This window comes from Lithobates pipiens, unplaced genomic scaffold (assembly GCF_037356315.1).
Source record: "Lithobates pipiens isolate NorthernLeopardFrog02 unplaced genomic scaffold, aLitPip1_a1.2 Scaffold_37, whole genome shotgun sequence".
Classification (NCBI taxonomy): Eukaryota; Metazoa; Chordata; class Amphibia; order Anura; family Ranidae; genus Lithobates; species Lithobates pipiens.
In genome coordinates, this window is record NW_027507825.1 from 16,144,147 (window position 1) to 16,164,049 (window position 19,903).

Genomic DNA, 19,903 nt, shown 5'->3' on the forward strand with positions numbered 1-19,903 from the left:
AACTGTGCAAGACTGAAGGGAAGGCCGGAGATCAGCTTTAAGCAAAGATCGATCGTTCGTAATACTTTCAAATTCCAATTAGCAGTTTCTTGACAAGTATGGATGTCTTCATAACCTGCGTTTGTAGGAGAATCTCCAGCTCACATATAAGTTTAATAAACTGCAGTTCATTAATACATAAAATTCTCATTGCTGGCGGAAATAGAAGTAATTGAGTCGTACATTCGTATTGATTGGTAATCGGGCCGCTCGGCTGTCCAGGAATGAAACTTCACTAAAATAATTTCTCCCATTTATAGAAGGAGCGCGGCTCGGACTATTCCAAAGCTGCAACTTAGAAAGTGTACCGGTCATCTTCTCATTCTAGCACATGACCACAATTGGACCAATCCCACAACTCGGCTGACGTCTAACCTTTCCTGTTGCCCATAGTGAGAGCATCTTCATCTACATATACACTCACCACCACTTTATTGGGCACACCTTGCTAGTGCCGGGTTGGGCCCCCTTTTGCCTTCATTCTTGGTGGCATAGATACAACAAAGGGTTGGAAACGTTCCTCAGAGACTTTAGTCCATAGTGACATGATAACATTACACAATTGCTGCAGATTTGTTACCTCCACATCCATGATGTGAATCTCCCGTTCCACCACATCCCAAAGGTGCTCTATTGGATGAGATGTGGTGAGTGTGGAGGCCATTGGAGGACAGGGACCTCATTGTCCAGTGGTGAGATGATTGGAGCTTTGTGAATTGGTGCATTATCCTGCTGGAAGGAGCCATCAGAAGATGGGGACACTGTAGTCATAAAGGGATGGACATGGTCAGCAACAATACTCAGGTAGGCCGTGGTGTTTAAATGATGATTAATTGGTACTAAGTGGCCCAAAGTGTGCCAATAAAAAATCCCCCCCCCCCCCCCCCAACACACCATTACACCCCCCACCACCAGCCTGAACCGGTGCTACAAGGCAGGATGGATCCATGCGCCAAATTCTGACCCCACCATCTGAATGTCGCAGCTGAAATCCAGACTCATCAGACCAGGCAACGTTTTTCTAATCTTCTATTGTCCAATTTTGGTGATCTTGTGCCAATTGTAGCCTCAGCTTTCTATTCTTCGCTGACAGGAGTGGCACCTGGTGTGGTTTTCTGCTGCTGTAGCCCATCTGCTTCATAGTTGGATCTGTTGTGCTTTCAGAGATGGTATTCTGCATACCTTGGGTGTAATGAGCGGTTAATTGAGTTAATGTCTCCTTTCTGTCATCTGAAACCAGTCTGCCCATTCTCCTCTGACATCAAAAAGGCATTTTCCTCAACACAACTGCCGCTCACTGGATATTTTCTCTTTCCCACCATTCTCTGTAAACCCGAGAGATGGTTGTGTGTGAAGATCCCAGAAATACTCAGATCAGCCCGTCTGGCACCAACAACCATGCCACATTTAAAGTCTCTTAAATCCCCTCTCTTTCCCATTCTGGTGCTTGATTTTAACTTCAGCAAGTCATCTTCACCGCGTCTAGATGCCTAAATGCATTGAGTTGATGCCGTGTGATTGGCTGATTAGCAATTTGTGTTACCAAGCAATTGAACAGGTGTGACTAATAAATTGTCCGGTAAGTGTATGTACACATGTTGCTTGATGCTTTGACATGAGGGCACAGTGGTGTAGTGGTTAGCACTCTCACCTAGCAGTAAGAAGGGTCACTGTTTCGAATCCCAACCACAACACTACCTGCCTGGAGTTTGCATGTTCTCCCTGTGCCTGCGTGGGTTTCCTCCAACACTCCAAAGGCAGGTAGGTTAATTGGGCTTCTGTCCAAAACTGGCCCTAGTATATGAATGGGGACCTTGGATTGTGGGCTCCTTGAGGGTAGGGACTGATGTGAGTGTGCAATGTACAGGGATAGGGACAATTGTAGACACTCACTGAGGTTAAACTAGATGGACTGGTGTCCTTATTCAACCTTACTATGTAACTATGATTTGTGGTACATGCATTGCTGCCACAGTTGGATAACTTGGGGCGCCGCTCTGAAACCCAGAGGTCCTTGCTTCGGCGAACTTGTGTGGATGTCGGCATCTAAGATGCTCATCCAGGAGTCACATATGAAAGTAGTGTAGAGACACCGCACTCCGGACAGCCTGATCTGTGATGAGCGCAAAGAGCAGCCTCAGTCTTGGCTCTTCCCAGGCAATGCCCACTGACTCGTTTCGCCTCTGTGATTAGGCGTAGAGGTCAGTCATTAAGCTCAATAACTAAGCCCTAGGGTGGGTGAAACGCGTCAAAATGTAGTCTGAGAGGAGCCAAGACTGAGGCCGCTCTTCACTCTCATTGCAGATACCGTATCGCACACAGAGCAGCTATGCTCGCCCCTCATCTGCTGCCCATTCAGAGAAACTTTTGTATGTTTGTGAATGATTTCACATAATACAAATGTGAAAGTGATTGAGCAGGAGGAGGGAAGCGGCCGAGCATAGCAGCGGCAACCACTCCATTATTGAAGATGCTGGAATTTTATTTTTGTTATTTTTATTCTACTATTAATGGTGGCAATCAGTGACTTATATTGGGACTGCGATAGTGCGGCAGGCAATTTTGAAACTGACGCTGGGGGGAGGGGGGGGGACTGTCTAACTGCCACTGACCTCACCAGTGACACTAATACAGTGATCAGTTATAATACTATACACTGTCACTGTACTAATGGCACTGGCTGGGAAGGGGGTTAACATCTAGGGGTAATCAAGGGGATGAATGTGTTCCTAACCATGTGTATTCTGTGCGGCTTTTTAAAAAAGGTCTCTGCTTTTCATCCCTGTTCAGAGCTCTGTGATGTGATTACCAACACAGAGCTCTGGGCTGTGATTGGACACAGCTGATCAGCATGTCCTGGCCATGAAGTCCCGGCATGTCCTGCCCCCCCCCCCCCCCCCCCCCCGGGAGGCATGCGTCCTAAACATGGAAGTAGGCAGCGACTACCTGTCTACTGTACCCGCTCACCCACAGTGCGAACGGACGGTCGCCAAGTGGTTAAATAGTAGCATCGAAAAACCCAACAAGATTCACCGATCATTTCAGTGACTTGTTCCACCTGTGTTGAGTGTAAACACAGAGACACGAGGGACCGCTCTTTCATTACCTGTTAAATGAAAAAGTCGTCTGTTCTGATTTTTTATATATATATATTTTTTTTTTTCAAATGCCCATTGCCAAATTCTTGACAAGTATGGATGTCTTCATAAACTCCAGTCGTAGAATTGTTCTCCTCGGCCCTCGCAGACATATAATAAAGGCTAGTTCATTATTAAAGGAAATTATCATCGCTTGCAGAAATAAATGTGATGAAGTTCTATGCTTGTATTGATCTGGAGTGAGGCGAGGACTTTACGACTGTCCCGGGAGTGGAAGTGGTCCGCTGGAAAATTAGGGCAGCCATTCCAGCTGTATTCCGCTAGGTGTGCTGGTCGAGCGCTAGACCCCAGAGATACAGTGCCTTGCAAAAGTATTCACCCCCCCCCCCCCCTTGCCATTTTTCATGTTTTGTTGCCTCACAACCTGGCATCATCTAATTAACAGAACATGCCCACAACTTTGAAGATGTTTTTTTTTTTTTATTGTGACGCAAACAACAAATAGGACAAAATAACAGAAAAAGTCAATGTGCATAACTATTCACCCCCCCTAAAGTCAATACTTTGTAGAGCCGCCTTTTTTGGCTATCACAGCTCCAAGTCGCTTTGGATAAGTCTCTGAGTCTTGCCACATCTTACCACTGGGATTTTTGCCCATTCCTCCTGAGCATAATTGCTCCAGCTCCTTCAAGTTGGATGGTTTGCGCTTGTGAACAGCAATCCTTAAAGAGGGATTCCACCAAAAAAAAAAAATATTAAAAGCCAGCAGCTATAAATACTACAGCTGCTGACTTTTAATAAATGGACACTCACCTGTCCCGGGTTCCAGCGATGCCGGCAGCCGAGGCCGATCGATCGCTCGGCTGCTGCCGCCACCATTCTAGGTGAGGGAATCAGGAAGTGAAGCGAATCGGCTTCACTTCCCGGTTCCCTACTGCTCATGCGCGAGTTGCGCCGCACAATAGGAAATCTCCGCACTGTCACTGGGACCCGTGTGTGTCCCAGCAGACAGCGCGGCAGGGCAGGAAATGGCGTAGACTCCCACGGGAGTCTATGCCCGGAAGTGGGTGTAAATACCTGTCTTTGACAGGTATCTCCACCCCCCTCCCCCCTGAAAGGTGTCAATTGTGACACCGGAGGGGGGGAGGGATCCGATCAGCGGAGGTTCCACTTTAGGGTGGAATCCCGCTTTAAGTCTGACCACAGCTTTTCTATTGGATTGAGGTCTGGGCTTTGACTAGGCCATTCCAACACATTTACATGTTTCCCCTTAAACCACTCAAGTGTTGCTTTAGCAGTGTGTTTGGGGTCATTGTCCTGCTGGAAGGTGAACCTCCGTCCTATCCTCAAATCACACACCGAGTGCTACAGGTTTTGCTCAAGATTATCCTTGTGTTTATCACCATCCATCTTTCCTTCAACTCTGACCAGTTTCCCAGTAGAATACTACATTCAAACAAAAGGAGTTGCCATGGGGGCAAAATATTCCCCCAGTGTGGCTTATTTGTTCCTGAACCGATGGGAGGAGGAACAAATATATAGCGTACCAAGGGAGAATTTAAAGCTGTATAGGCGATACATAGATGATATCGTCATTATATGGAAAGGTACAGAAGATGAATTACAAACCTTCTTTGATGAGATTAATCACAACATTTATGGTATAACCTTCTCAGGCAAATGGAATAGATGGAGTATTGATTACCTGGATCTGCAAATATATAAAAACAATGGCCATATCAACACTAGAACGTTCTTCAAGTCCACTGATAAAAATGGGTATATTCCAACCAGCAGTTGCCACCACCCGCAATGGATCAGCACTATACCGAAAGGGCAGCTATTGAGGATATATATAGAATATGAAGTTCAATCAAAGGGATATAAGAAGAATGAACTAGTCAAAATAAAAGAGAAAATCAAGAGAATGGATCGAAATAAGATGATTGAAGACAAACCAGATAACGAAAAAAGGAAAAAGAATAAGAATATTGATATGGCATTCCTCATGGGTTTCAGCAGACAACATAAATCTATGGAAATGATCATTAAAAAACATTGGTCTATATTACAATCAGATAAAGTTTTAGGACCCATATTACCAGGGAAACCTAGCTTCGTCTACAGAAGAGCCCCGGCTTTAAGAAATAACCTAGTGCACAATGCTTTGGTTCCACCTAAGGAAATATAAATTATTTAATAGTCTTAAAGAGGAAGTAAACCCTGATGAGTTTACTTCCTCTTTCATTCCCTGCAAAGGTAAAGCATAATGGACTACTATGCATCGCATCGCATCGCATCGCATAGTAGCCCATTATGTGTCACTTACCTGACACAGGAGCCAGCGAAGTCGCCTAGTTTGGAATTTAGTTGGAATTTTCGGCGGACTACAAGTGAAGTATCTCCTAAACGGCGCACGTTTAGGAGATATTTCCACTACCTATAGGTAAGCCTTATTCTAGGCTTACCTATAGGTAGAAGTCCAAAAAGTGGGTTTACAACCACTTTAAAGAGGAAGTAAACCCTGATGAGTTTACTTCCTCTTTCATTCCCTGCAAAGGCAAAGCATAATGGACTACTATGCATCGCATCGCATAGTAGTCCATTATGTGTCACTTACCTGACACAGGAGCCAGCGAAGTCACCGCTGTCCCCTGTTGTCCGGCGCATCCATCTTCTTGGTGGGGTCTCGCAGCTCCGCCGCTGTCATTCGGCGAAGCCGCAATGACGTCACTCCCGCGCACGCGCACGGGAGCCGACATGCGCGGCATCTTCGTCATGTATGATGCCGTGCTCAGTGCGCCTGCGCGCCGCTGTCTACAGCGCATGCGCCGTAGACAGAGGTGCCTGTCTTCGGGCAAATATCTCCTAAACCGTATAGGTTTAGAAGATATTTCTTTTACAACCACTTTAACTAACCTCGGGGTTTCTCCCTCATATAAGATTATAACCTGCAGAGGATATAATATAGTATTACTGGCCATAAGGTACAGTGCCAAAACCTACTGCAATATCTCCCCTTTTTTCTATTTTCCCAGTCCTGGCTGCTGAAAAACATCCGCACAGCATGATGCTGCTGCCACCATGTTTCACAGTGGGGATGGTGTTCTTTGGGTGATCTGATGTGTTGAGTTTGCTCCAGACATAGCGTTTTTTCTTTGGCCAAAAAGTAAAATTTTAGTCTCATCAGACCAGAGCACCTTCCTCCATACATTTTTGGAGTCTCCCGCGTGCCTTTTCCCAAACTCAAAACGTGACATTTTGTTTTTTGCTGAAAGTAATGTCTTTCTTCTGGCCGCTCTGCCATAAAGCCCAACTCTATGGAGCGTACGGCTTATTGTCATCCTATGTACAGATACTCCAGTCTCTGCTGTGGAACTCTGCAGCTCCTCCAGTTACCTTAGGTCTCTGTGCTTCTCTCTGATTAATGCCCTCCTTGCCTGGTCCAGGAGTTTTGGTGTGCCGCCGTCTCTTGGCAGGTTTTCTGTTGTGCCATGTTCTTTCCATTTGGTTATGATAGATTTGATGGTGCTCCTAGGGGTCATCAAAGATTTGGATATTATTTTTTTTATAACCTAACCCTGACTTGTACTTCTCAACAACATTGTCACTTCCTTGTATGGAGAGTTCCTTGGTCTTCATGGCAGTGTTTGGTTAGTGGTGCCTCTTGCTTAGGTGTTGCCGCCTCTGGGGCCTTTCAGAAAGGTGTGTATATGTAATGACAGATCATGAGATATTTAGATTGCACACGGGTGGACGTCATTTCACTAATTATGTGACTTCAGAAGGTAATTGGTTACACCAGAGCTTTGTATGGGCTTCATAACAAAGGAGGTGAATACATACGCACATGCCAATTATCAGTTTTTCATTTCTGAAAAATTGTTTTATGTATATATTGTTCAAATTTTACTTCACCAATTTAGACTTTTGTGTTCTGATCCATCACATATAATTCAGATTAAGAAAAACATTGAACTAAAGGCTGTAATGTAACAAAATAGGTAAAAAAAACAAGGGGCTGAATACTTTTGCAAGGCACTGTGTAGGTATGATGCTGAAAATCCACATTTCAGAAGCAGTTCTCCGTCTATGGTAGTAACTTTGTGGGTCCCTGGAGTTGTCTGAAGTCTGTAAAGAGGCTAGGAGCCTCACAGAACTAATGAAAATCTAGTTGTCTTTGTTGTACATGAGAAAAATTTCAAAGAAAAAATTGTGTACTTTGTGGGCTTAAAACTTCCACTTCATGTGGCGACTCTGATCGATTAAAAACTATGCAGTGAGGGGGAAAAGTATTTGATCCCCTGCTGATTTTGTACGTTTTCCCACTGAGGCTGCATTCACACCTGAGCGTAGCGTTTTCAAGCGTTTTTTGCGGCGTTTTTTACTGCGATTCACGGCGTTTTTACCGCTATCTTCAGCGATTTTGTGCAGGGCAAAAGGTCACCAATGTTAAAAGAAGAAAAACGCCCAAATCTGCTCAATTCGAGCGACAAAAAAGGGTCCGGAACTTGTTTGAGCTTCAGGCGACATGTAGTGGAGATGTGAACCATCTCCATTGAGAATAATATAATTTTTCCCCTCTAGCGTTTTGTAGCTTCAGGCTTCAAGCTACAAAACGCTCAGGTGTGAATGGGGTCTGACCAAGAAATAATCGGTTTATAATTTTAACTGCTGAGAGACAGAATAACAACAAAAATATCCAGAAAATGAATTTTAAAAAAAGTTATAAATTGATTTGCATTTTAATGAGTGAAATAAGTATTTGATCCCCCTATCAATCAGCAAGATTTCTGCCTCCCCAGGTGTCTTCTATACATGTAATGAGCTGAGATTAGGAGCACACTCTCAAAGGGAGTGCTCCTAATCTCTCAGCTTCTTACCTGTATAAAAGACACCTGTCCACAGAAGCAATCAGATTCCAATCTCCAATCTCTACCATGGCCAAGACCAAAGAGCTGTCCAAGGATGTCGGGGACAAGATTGTAGACCTACACAAGGCTGGAATGGGCTACAAGACCATCGCAAAGCAGCTTGGTGAGAGGGTGACAACAGTTGGTGACATAAAATGGAAGAAACACAAAATAACTGTCAATCTCTCTCGGTCTGGGGCTCCATGCAAGATCTCACCTTGTGGAGTTAAAATGGTCAAGAGAACGGTGAGGAATCAGCCCAGAACGGGAGAATCTTATCAATGATCTCAAGGCAGATGGGCCCATAGTCACCAAACAAACCATTGGTAACACACTATGCTGTGAATGACTGAAATCCTGCAGTGCCTGCAAGGTCCCCCTGCTCAAGAAAGCGCATGTACAGGCCCGTCTGAAGTTTGTTAATGAACATTGGAATGATTCAGAGGAAAACTGGGTGAAAGTGTTGTGGTCAGACAAGACCAAAATCAAGCTCTTTGGCATCCACTCAACTTGTCGTGTTTTGAATGCAGCCTATGACCCCAAGAACACCATGCCCACCGTCAAACATGGAGGTGGAAACATTATGCTTTGGGGGAGTTTTTCTGCTAAGGGGACAGGACAACTTCACTGCATCAAAGGGACGATGGATGGGGCCATGTGCCGTCAAATCTTGGATTAGAACCTCCTTCCCTCAGCCAGGGCATTGAAAATGGGTCTTGGATGGGTATTCCAGCATGACAATGACCCAAAACACACAGCCATGGCAACAAAGAAGTGGCTCAAGAAGAAGAACATTTAAAGTCCTGGAGTGGCCCAGCCAGTCTCCAGACCTTAATCCCATAGAAATTATGTGGAGCGAGCTGAAGGTTGGAGTTTCCAAACGTCAGCCTCTAAACCTTAATGACTTGGAGAGGATCCGCTAAGAGGACCGGGACAAAATCCCTCCTGAGATGTGTGAGAACCTGGTGGCCAACTACAAGGAACGTCTGACCTCTGTGATTGCCAACAAGGGTTTTGCCACCAAGTACCAAGTCATGTTGTGCGAATGGGTCAAATAATTATTTCACTCATTAAAATGCAAATCAATTAATAACTTTTTTTGAAATGTGTTTTTCTGGATTTGTTGTTGTTGCTCTTCTGTCTCTCGCTGTTAAAATAAACCGACCATTAAAATTATAGACTGATCATTTCTTTGTCTGTGGGCAAATGTACAAATCAGCAGGGGAGTTTTGTTTTGCTGTGCAACTTGGCACATTTTTATTTAGTTGTTGTTGCGTGTTTTATTAGACCCCTTTCACACTGGGGCACTTTACAGGCGCTACAGCACTAAAAATAGCGCTTGCAAAGTGCCCCGAGCCGCTCCATTCACTCCAGTGTGAAAGCCCGGTGCACTGGCAGGACGGTAAAAAAAAGTCGTCCTAGCATCCTCTTTGGAGCAGCTCCTTCAGCGCTTCTGCCCATTGAAATCAATGGGTCAGCGCGGCTATACCGCCAGCATAGCACTGCTGCAAAAATAGCGGCGCTTTACCGTCAACGCACCCACCGCCCCGGTGTGAAAGGGGCCTTACTGCCACTCACCCTCCCTGTCAGCCAAGAGAGATGAGTCATTGGTTGTTAGGGAACCAGCACCCTACAGCATCCTAAAAACGATCCGTCATTCCTGCTGTCAGGGATTTTTTCATATTGTGCGGGTTGGTGGTCAGCATTCATCGTCATTGAGGATGGATTTGCATCAAGGGGACATTTTTTATTATTTTACATTTTTTTTAATAAAGAACTTGTCATAAACTGTTTTGTGTTTTTATTTACTTTGATATTTTTATGAATTAGTAGGGGTACTATGTATTCCATACTTTTTCACATAGGTGGGCCAGGATCTGGGGCTTTCAGATTCTGATAAAGTACCTCTGTAACCCAATTACCAACAGGCCCATGGCGACAAGGTGCTTTGCCGGGGGGGGGATGCCTTCTATTGGCGTGCGCAGTAAACAACATTGCTCCAGCTGATATGTTGATCAGCTGGCGTGACGTCAACGAAGCGTACGCGCTAGATCATTGGAGGCATTATTCAAATATCTGCTAAGCACTGAGAGAGAATGTAATTGTCAGATTCTGCCTCGCTATTGCCAAAACACACTGAATTCACTGAAAACAGGCCGTTCAATACAAGCAAAACCTGCCCTGCAACAGCAAGGCAGAATCTGCCAAGTACATTCTCCCACCGCTGTTTGCATAGCGTTGTATAATGTCTCCGGCGTGCACATGCGCTGTGTTGACATTACGCCAGCTGATCAGCATATTGGTTACTGCACATGCGCAGACCCATTGGAGGCATTTTTCGAATTGGGGGAGGGGGGTGGGGTATTTTTCTTTAACAACCGATGACTTATCCCTGCTGCTCTGGTTTTGAGGGAGCTGGAATGTGTTGGATCTAACAATCGGCGCAAATCACATGACCCTTCTTCGAAGTTGCATCACAGCTACACTGCATTGATGTGAACAGGCACCATTGGAAGCAATGTTTTCCTTTGTCATGCGATTCAGTGCGACCCGCCTCGCATCTGAAATTTCATCAGCGGGAACCAGGCCTTAAATCGTATTCTGTTGTCTAGTATTTTCTTGATTTTCAGTCCTCAAAATCTGTTGGGTCTTTCTTTTGACAACTTGTCGTGTGCAAAAAAGACTCGCTGGACTTAAAGGGGTTGTAAAGGTTTGTGTTTTTTCACTTTAATGCATCCTATGCATTAAGGCGAAAAAACACCTGGCAGTGACCGGCCCCCCAGTCCCCTCCGTTTTACTTACCTGAGCCCTGCAAATTGACCCACGGGGGGGCACGCTGCCTCTCTGCACAGGGTTCTCGGCTCTTGATTGGATAGATTGATAGCAGTCAAATCCAATGACGTGGGGGGCGGGGCCGAGTCCGGCATTATGCATCTATGGACGCAAAAGCTGGACTCGGGAGTGTGTAGGCAAGGTAACCCCCTGGGGAGAGCTCTTCTCCTACGGGGTTATACGATGCGGGGAGGAGCTACCAGCGCCTCCGGGGGACCCCAGAAGTCAAGGTTCTGCACCAAAACGAACTGCACAGTGCAGGTAAGTACCACTGGGTTTATTGGAAAAAAGTTCTAGTGTGTACCCGGCTTTAGACCCCCTTCACACTGGGTCGATTTGCAGGCACTATTGTGCTAAAAAATGGCGCCTGCAAACCGACCTGAAACAGCCGCTGCTGTCTCTCCAAAGTGAAAGTCCTGAGGGCTTTCACACTGGAGCGGTGCGCTAGCAGGACAGTAAAAAAAAGTCCTGCTAGCAGCATCTTTGGAGCAGTGAAGGAGCGTTGTGTATATCACTCCTCCACCGCTTCTGCCCATTGAAATTGATGGGGTAGTGTGGCTATACCGCTGGCAAAGCACTGCTGCTGCAGCAGCACTTTGCAGTGATTTTAACCCTTTCACAGCCGCTAGCAGGGGGGTAAAAAAGGAGCCTTACACTGGATGTGTGGCACTTCCTATACTTTAGCTACACCTCAGGGAAGAGTGAAGATCATCTTGTTTACACTCTGCTGTGTGCTTGCATAGTAAACCTGACCGGTAAATGCTAATACAATCCTGAGTAATCACGACTTGTATTCACTCAATGGTGAAGTCAAAACTGGGCTTTTAGCGATTTAATAGCAATGGATCTGAAATGGAATTGAAAAGGAAAACAAAAAACAGTAAACTAATTGAAAATAATCAAATTTTCAATTGAGATAACCTTACCTGGGTCCTCCCTTTTTTTTTTCTCTCTTCCACATGATAACATTTTTAAATTAAGGTGATTTGTAAAGGACCCTTTATTATTTAAAAAAAAAAAAAAAAAACACAAATCATACTTACCGCCACTGTGCAGCTCGTTTTGCACAGAGTGGCCCCGAACATACATATATATGGGGTCCCCCGGTGGCTCTCGTGGCTCCTCCCCACATCAGGTAACCCCCTAGGAGAAGCGCTCTCCCGAGGGGGTTACCTTGCGGGCGCGCTCCCGAGTCCAGCGTTTGCCTCCATAGACACCAAATGTAGTACTTGGCCCCGCATCATTGGATTTGATTGACAGCAGCCAATGGCTGCGCGAGAGAAACAGCGCGTCCCTGCCGGGTCAAGTTTGAGGGGTCAGGTAAGTAAAACGGGGGGGGGGGGGGGGGCACTGTCATTGCCAGGTGTTTTTATCACCTTAATGCATAGGATGAAAAAACATGAAGGTTTACAACCCCCTTGAAGGCTTTCTTTTTTCATTACACACCTTATTTTAGACCTGATGACATAACCACTGTGTCCCTGTGCTTCTCTGTGCTATACAGGCAGATCATGGCTGGTAGGAGGAGCCGGCAGGGTGCTTTACATAGGTTCATCCCAGCACCCGGCCCTCTGTACTCCCCTCAAGAGCCCTCAGTCCTGATGCAAGCAGTGGTCTGGCTCCTTGGAGGAGTTCTATATAGATATGAAAATGACTTGATATGTGAATGTTAACGTAGAACTATAGGACATTTTTTTTTTCCATCTTGGAATAGAGGAAGGGTTATAACTCCTATCAGATTTTTATTTAATTTTTTTTCCGCCATCTGTGTCCCATTGCGGAGATTTTCCTTCACTTCCTGTCCCATAGCCAAACAGGAAGGGAGAGGAAATCCCTGCAAATGAAGGGAATCCCTTGGGGATCCCCAGGTTACCAGATCTAGTGTCCCCATTGAAAGGTTTCCCTTCGATTACTTTTCTGGGGACAACCCAAAATTTAGTGATTTTATTTTACTTTCAATGGTAAACAGGACAAATAGGGTGAATCTCCTTAACAGGGGCACAGACAGCAATAAAAACTGACAGGGATTATAATACCTCTCCATTCTACCTAAAACTAGAAAAATGTTTTGTCTTTTAGTTTACTTTTAAAGTGTAGATCCACTCAAATGTGCAACCTCCGCTTGACTGACTCAAACCATCCCCCCCCCAATAAAAACTGACAGGGATTATAATACCTCTCCATTCTACCTAAAACTAGAAAAATGTTTTACCTTTTAGTTTACTTTTAAAGCGTAGATCCACTCAAATGTGCAACCTCCGCTTGACTGACTCAAACCATTCCCCCCCCCCCCGATGCTACATTTGGCACCTTTCGGCCAGAGGGAGAGGGGACGGGTGCCTGTCTCCACTTGCGGGAGATGGGGCCGCAGCACCGTTTGGTCCCCTCCTCCTTCCTCCGTTGTGCCAGGATCTACGAGGCAAGTCTATACCGGGAGCTGAGAGAATGACTATCTTGTTATCCCTTGCCCCTCCCTTCTTTCTCACAATCTGGTCAAAACATTACATTATATTTGGTACCTTTTTTTTCATTTTTTTTTCTGATGCACTCCTGATGAGTGGCAACTGGCCACGAAACGCGTCAAGCCTATCGATGTCGTCATGTTCCCAACACATAGCTTGACCTCAACTGTGATTTTTTTATTTTTTTTGCATCCTATAACCCAGCGGTCCACAACCTTTTGGGAACCTGGGACCGGCTGCGTGGAAGTAAGCGAATTTTCGCAGGCAATTTATCGAAGCAATAGCTGGTGTTGGCGCTTCAATCACCACGGCACCATGGTTGTTATGGTGTCTGAATGATTGAAGCACATTATTTTTATTATTATATTGTCAACTCAATGCCACAATGCAGAATCAGCCCTGAGTGTGTCACTTGCCACGTTGCCTGCCACCAGATGCAGCTTGTCACTTGCCACATCCCCTGGCACCAGAGAGAAATGTCACTTGCCACACTGCCTGCCACCAGATGAGGAATGTCACTTGCCACATCCCCTGCCACCAGATGAGGAGCGTCACTTGCCATGTCCCCTGCAACCAGATGAGGAATGTCACTTGCCACGTCCCCTGCCACCAGATGAGGAGCGTCACTTGCCATGTCCCCTGCAACCAGATGAGGAATATCACTTGCCACGTCGTCTGCCACCAGCTGAATGCCGCTTGCCACACTGCCTGCCACCAGATGAGGAATGTCACTTGCCACATCCCCTGCGACCTGATGAGGAATGTCACTTGCCACATCCCCTGCGACCTGATGAGGAATGCCGCTTGCCACGTCCCCTGCCACCAGATGAGCGTCACTTGCCATGTCCCCTGCCACCAGATGAGGAATGTCACTTGCCATGACCCCTGCAACCAGATGAGGAATGCCACTTGCCATGTCTACCACCAGATGAATGCCACTTGCTACGCTGCCTGCCACCAGATGAATGCACCGCTGCCTGTCACCAGATGAGGAATGTCACTTGCCACATCGCCTGCCACCAGATAAGGAATGTCACTTGCCACATCGCCTGCCACCAGATAAGGAATGTCACTTGCCACATCGCCTGCCACCAGATGAGGAATGTCACTTGCCACATCGCCTGCCACCAGACGAGGAATGTCACTTGCCACATCGCCTGCCACCAGACGAGGAATGTCACTTGCCACATCGCCTGCCACCAGATGAGGAATGTCACTTGCCACATCGCCTGCCACCAGATGAGGAATGTCACTTGCCACATCGCCTGCCACCAGATGAGGAATGTCACTTGCCACATCGCCTGCCACCAGATGAGGAATGTCACTTGCCACATTGCCTGCCAAAAGATGAATGCCACTTTCCACGCTGCCTGCCAAAAGATGAATGCCACTTTCCACGCTGCCTGCCAAAAGATGAATGCCACTTTCCATGCTGCCTGCCACCAGATGAAGAATGCCACTTGCCACGCTGCATGCCATCAGATAAATATCACTTGCCATGTTGCCTGTCACCAGATGAATGACACTCTGCCTGCCAGTGCTACCAGATGTGGACTGTCACTGAATTGGTGGCACTGGTTCATTTAGCAGAGAGGCAGGCGTCGGTGCAGTGGTCGTTCTTAAGTGAGGGATGTGATGCGGGGCAGGCGGTGAGAGATATCATCATCTCTCTCCTCCCCGCAGCACCTCCGACACCAGCGCTGTGAGATGGTGGAAGAGCTGTGATGTGAAGTGGGCGCAGAGAGATGATGTCATCTCTTCTTGTCTCTTCTGTCATCCTTCTGCCTCCTGTGATCCACTGGGCTCTCGCCCGCCCGCCTCTTTCTCATGCCACATCCGCTGCCCGGCTGCAAAGATGCTAAAACCCATTACTCAATAAGCATTGTCTTTTACACTAGTTACTTCCATGGGATACTCTGCAATTTCAGATCTGAGCTTGTACATACATGAATTCTTCTTTATTGAATGCCAACGTCTTGTGTATATAGATAAAAATACTCATGTTCAACGTTTTTGTTTATATGCCAATTAAATCATTTTAAAATTTCTCCTACCACGTGTCTTGGGCCTCGCTCAAAGTCCCCCCCAAAAAAACAAAACGTTCTTATTTCAGATATTGAATGATGTGGGAACACATGACGGTCTTTTAGCTGCAGCATAAATAGTGGCACAAAGGCAAATCCACTTTGCACTGAAAGCGCCCTTGGAAGTGCAGTCACTCTAAATCTAAGGAGAAGATCTGAAATGAGAGGAAGCTCTGCTGATTCCATCATCCAATCATGCGCAAGCTAAAATACTTTTTTTTTTATTTTCCTTGCATGTCCCCCTCGGATCTACAGCGACTTTACTTCCAAGTGCACTTGCAGTGCAAAGTGGATTTTCCTTTAGTAAATAACCCCCATTATTTGTAATTTTGGTTATTTGGTTATTTAGGGATTGGAAGCACGGATGATTTTATTTTTTGCTTTTCTGTCCCCCCCCCCACAGACCCAAACCTCAAATATCCAGAACCGGAGTCCGAAGCCGGGGCCGTCTGCTCCAGACCAGGAGATGAGCTTCTTTCTGGAGACCGGGCTCCAGAGGGCTCACGTGCTCTACTTTAAGAACGGGTAAGTTGGAACGATCGGACTGCCGGTCGCCTCATACACTTGTCTTCCAAATTTTATAAAATTCCACTTTAAGTCATGAACTAATTTCTTGGCCCTGGAAAAAAAAAAGAAAAAAAACCTTTTGTCTAGTTTTTGTGCCCTTTCTTTACGTCAGTATTGCTGTTGTAATTTTCTCTTGGTAGCTTTGTTATGTCTTCAGCATGTTTGTATTTCTGTTTCTTTGGTTATTGATCTGTGTGTTTATAACATTCTGCTGCAGGATAAATTTTCACGAGGATGAACAGTATGTATTCTGTATAGTCTGTCTGTCACTTCCATAGTTCCTGTAGACTTGTGCATGTTAACCCCAAGTGTTCCGTCTTCCAGACCTAAAAAAGCCCTTTGATCCATGTGGGCTTATTTAATGAAGCGGAGCAAAAGAATGAAAGTGCAGTAACCCATGGCAACCACCTTCCTTCAGTGTAGAGCCATCCAGAGACTCAGATGTTGATTTACTGCACTTTATGTATTGCTTTTTGCTGTATTAAAGGGGTTGGGACAACTTCTGTATACACAGGTATCGGTGGATGTATCTCTGACCTATGGACAAGCGGCATTTCTTGACTCGATTCTGACTTTCGTATGGATGAGGGATATGCAATTAGCGGACCTCCAGCTGTTGCAGAACTACAAGTCCCATGAGGCATAGCAAGACTGACAGCCACAAGCAGGACACCCAGAGGCAGAGGCATGATGGGACTTGTAGTTCTGCTACAGCTGGAGGTCCGCTAATTGCTTATCCCTGGTGTAGAACAAATTCCAAAGAGGAAACAGTAAGGGGGATATGTATATGTATGATGTGCATCATTTAATAACACACATAAAAATGGTTGTTGTGCCCCCCCCCCCCCTTTTTTTTTTTCTTGAAGTTTTTCTGATATTCAAAGCTTCTCTAGGGGCTTTTTTACACATGTCGTTGGATTGCAGTAAAAACACGTTGGTTAAGCCGTTTTTTTTACTGCTTCCCAACTGCTCCTCCTTAAACTGTAAAGGCAGGCTGGGGGGGGGGGGTGCACATGCCATGCACAGTAAAACATAAGCCTCCTGTTCGTGGGCACGCCCTAATTGTGTGCAGTTCCCCTACAGCCTGGGCTCAGCCCCCCCCCCCACAGTTCTGATGGCTTCATTTCCTCACCCGTCGGCTGCTACGGTGATGTTTCAGGAGAGCATAGGAAAGGGCTTGTTAATGTGTCATTTACCGGTCCCTTCCTTTTCTAAATCGACACACTCACTGTGTTCGTTCATAATTGAAGCATAGGAAACAGTTTTTTATGCTTCAGTTTGTGAATGAACACTAAGCCACTCAGCACAGAGCATGTCCCATTCAGTCACTGTCCAGTGCAGCTGAGGCTGCAGAGAAAGGCGTGTGTGTTTTGAGCTTTGGGGTGCACACCCCTAATGCAATATTGATAGACAATACCGAGTGAAGAGGGCTGTATCGCAACCACCTTGTGACCGTGTGCCATGCATATGGTTGTGGTGCAGGCTTTGAGGGGTTAAAACGGATGGTGAGGAGGCAACATAACTCGTCACTCGCCCCCACCTTCTGACAAGTGATCCACCATGGCTGAAATTTAAGTAAAGGAGATCTGAAAGTGAGAATAGTAATTGTTAGTTATCCTCGCGCCACAATGAATAAACAACAAGAAAACAGCTATGGTTGCAGCAAAACACCGGCAGAGGTGCAAACCCTCCCCTAAAAGTGTAATATCAAATAAAAAGGTGGTGTTGTGCTCCACAAAAGATAATACATTGATTAAATAGATAAATGAATATATATAATACAAAACAAATAATAAAAATTACTATATGTGACTATTTAATTTCTTCAAATGTGCACCTTTTAAACTAGATAGAGACATTCTGATTCTTTATTGGACTTTTTATTTTACCTATATTTTTTTCACTGTACGCACTTTATGGATTGAGACACATTCTGAATTTTATTGCATTCTCAGTACTTATTTATTTCCACTGTTTGAATTTTACTTGCATTTTCAGTATTAATTTATTTTCACTGTATGCACCTTATTTGGAATATTTAATCATCCACATTGCACTGGATTGAATATTGTTTGGCTGGCACCGATGCACTTTAAAAGGTGCACATTTGAAAAAATTGAATAGTCACATATAGTTATTTTTATCATTTGTTTTGTAGTATTATATATATTCATTTATCTATTTAATCAATTTATTATCTTTTGTGGAGTGCAACACCACCATTTTATTTGAGATCTGAAAGTGGTTATAAAGCCTAAAAGTTTTTTACCTTAAAGCGGAGTTCCACTCAATTTTGAGAGGTGCTCTTAAACGGAACACCACCTCTCCACCCCTCGTTTTTGGGTATTTAAAGCGGGAGTCCGCCGTTTTTTTTTTTCTTTCTTTTAAAAGCCAGCAGCTACAAATACTGCAGCTGCTGACTCTTAAAATAAGGACACTTACCCGCCCAGCGCGCCCGCGATGTCGGCACCCGAAGCCGATCTCTCGATCGTCTCTCGGGTGCTGCCGCCGCCATCTTGGGTATGGGAATCAGGAAGTGGAAGTTCCTTTCCCGGTTCCCTACTGCGCATGCGCGTGTCGCGCTGCGCAATAAGGATGGTCCCCGCTGTCTCTGGGATCTGTGTGTTTCCCAGCAGACAGCGGGGGACCTTCGGAAAGGGGCGTAGATTCAGCGGAAAGGGGCGTATATTCTGCAGATATCTATGCCGGAAGTGGGTGCAGATACCTCTACTGTACAAGTACCTGCACCCCCCTCCCCCCTGAAAGGTGCCAATTGTGGCGCCGGAGGGGGGGGGAGGGTTCCAATGAGCAGAAGCTCCACTTTAGGGTGGACCTCCGCTTTAAAAAAAAAATGTTTTACTTTCTAACTTGCCTTTTTTGGGAGTACTAAGAGTACTTCCTATCCAGCCGGGCCGAGGAAGTCACATCCTCTTCGGCGGCGAGCCCCCCCCCCTCCCCTGTTGTCTTCTGGGACATGTGTGTGTGTCTCCCAGAAGACAAGCTTGGCCATTCACAAAGCGCCGCGCGACTCGTGCATGCCACTGCCGGTTTCCCTTAGAAGGAATGGTGGCGCCTGCACCCTAACGGATTGGCCTGGGGGGGGGGGGAAATGTGGGGTGACATCGCATGCTGCCTGTACAGGTAAGCATCTTTATTAAAAGTCAACAGCTACAGTGTTTGCAGCTGCCGACTTTTAAAGAAAAAAAAACTCCGTCTGGAACACCGCTTTAATGCAAAAATGTTTTAGGCATCGATATCCCCGAACCCCGCCACCCCCCCCCCATTTTTGCTTGCCTGAGCCCTTCATTCGATCCAGCTCTGTGCACGTCTGCGGCTCCACTTTTCTCACCTCACAACAGGCTTTTCTGAGGCAGTGGGAGCCATCTGCTCCCACTGCTGTCAAAGGGCAACAAAGCTGAAGAAGGGCAAAAAAGCTAATAAAGGGTCTGGAGGATATTAGTTATGAGGAAAGGTTGCGAGCACTGAACTTATTCTCTCTGGAGAAGAGACGCTTGAGAGGGGATATGATTTCAATATACAAATACTGGACTGGTGACCCACATTACAGATAAAACTTTTTCGCAAAGGGGAGTTTAAAGCGGTTCTTCACCCTAAAGGGGAAGTTCCGCTAATCTGATCCCTCCCCCCCCCCTCCAGTGCCACAATCGGCACCTTTCAGGGGGGAGGGGGGTGCAGTTACCTGGATAATCCAGGTATCTGCACTCTCACTTCCGGGCAGACCGCCGCAGACGCCCCCCGTTGTGTTCTAGGAAACACACAGTTCCCAGGACACAGTGGGGGACCAGAAGAAACGCGCAGTGCGACTCGCTCATTGCGCAGTAGGGAACCGGGCAGTGAAGCTGCAATGTTTCATTTCCCGATTCCCTGACAGAGGATGGCGGCGGGGG

The 19,903-nt window shown here is 46.0% G+C and overlaps 1 protein-coding gene across 7 annotated transcripts in view; it reads left to right on the forward strand.

Annotated features, from left to right (window-relative positions):
* Positions 1-19,903, forward strand: part of TTC7B (tetratricopeptide repeat domain 7B) — a 225,331-nt gene that overhangs the window by 50,219 nt on the left and 155,209 nt on the right. For 4 of the 7 annotated variants that reach the window (XR_013269953.1, XM_077466764.1, XM_077466766.1 and 1 more), the window contains exons 5-6: positions 15,832-15,953; positions 16,213-16,236. Coding sequence is in view for 6 of the 7 variants with exons in the window: in XM_077466764.1 (XP_077322890.1) it covers positions 15,832-15,953; positions 16,213-16,236 (146 nt within the window). In the remaining variant the exon portion in view is untranslated. The remainder of the gene's footprint in view (positions 1-15,831; positions 15,954-16,212; positions 16,237-19,903) is intronic. The other 3 variants (XM_077466765.1, XM_077466767.1, XM_077466769.1) reach the window with 1 other exon arrangement.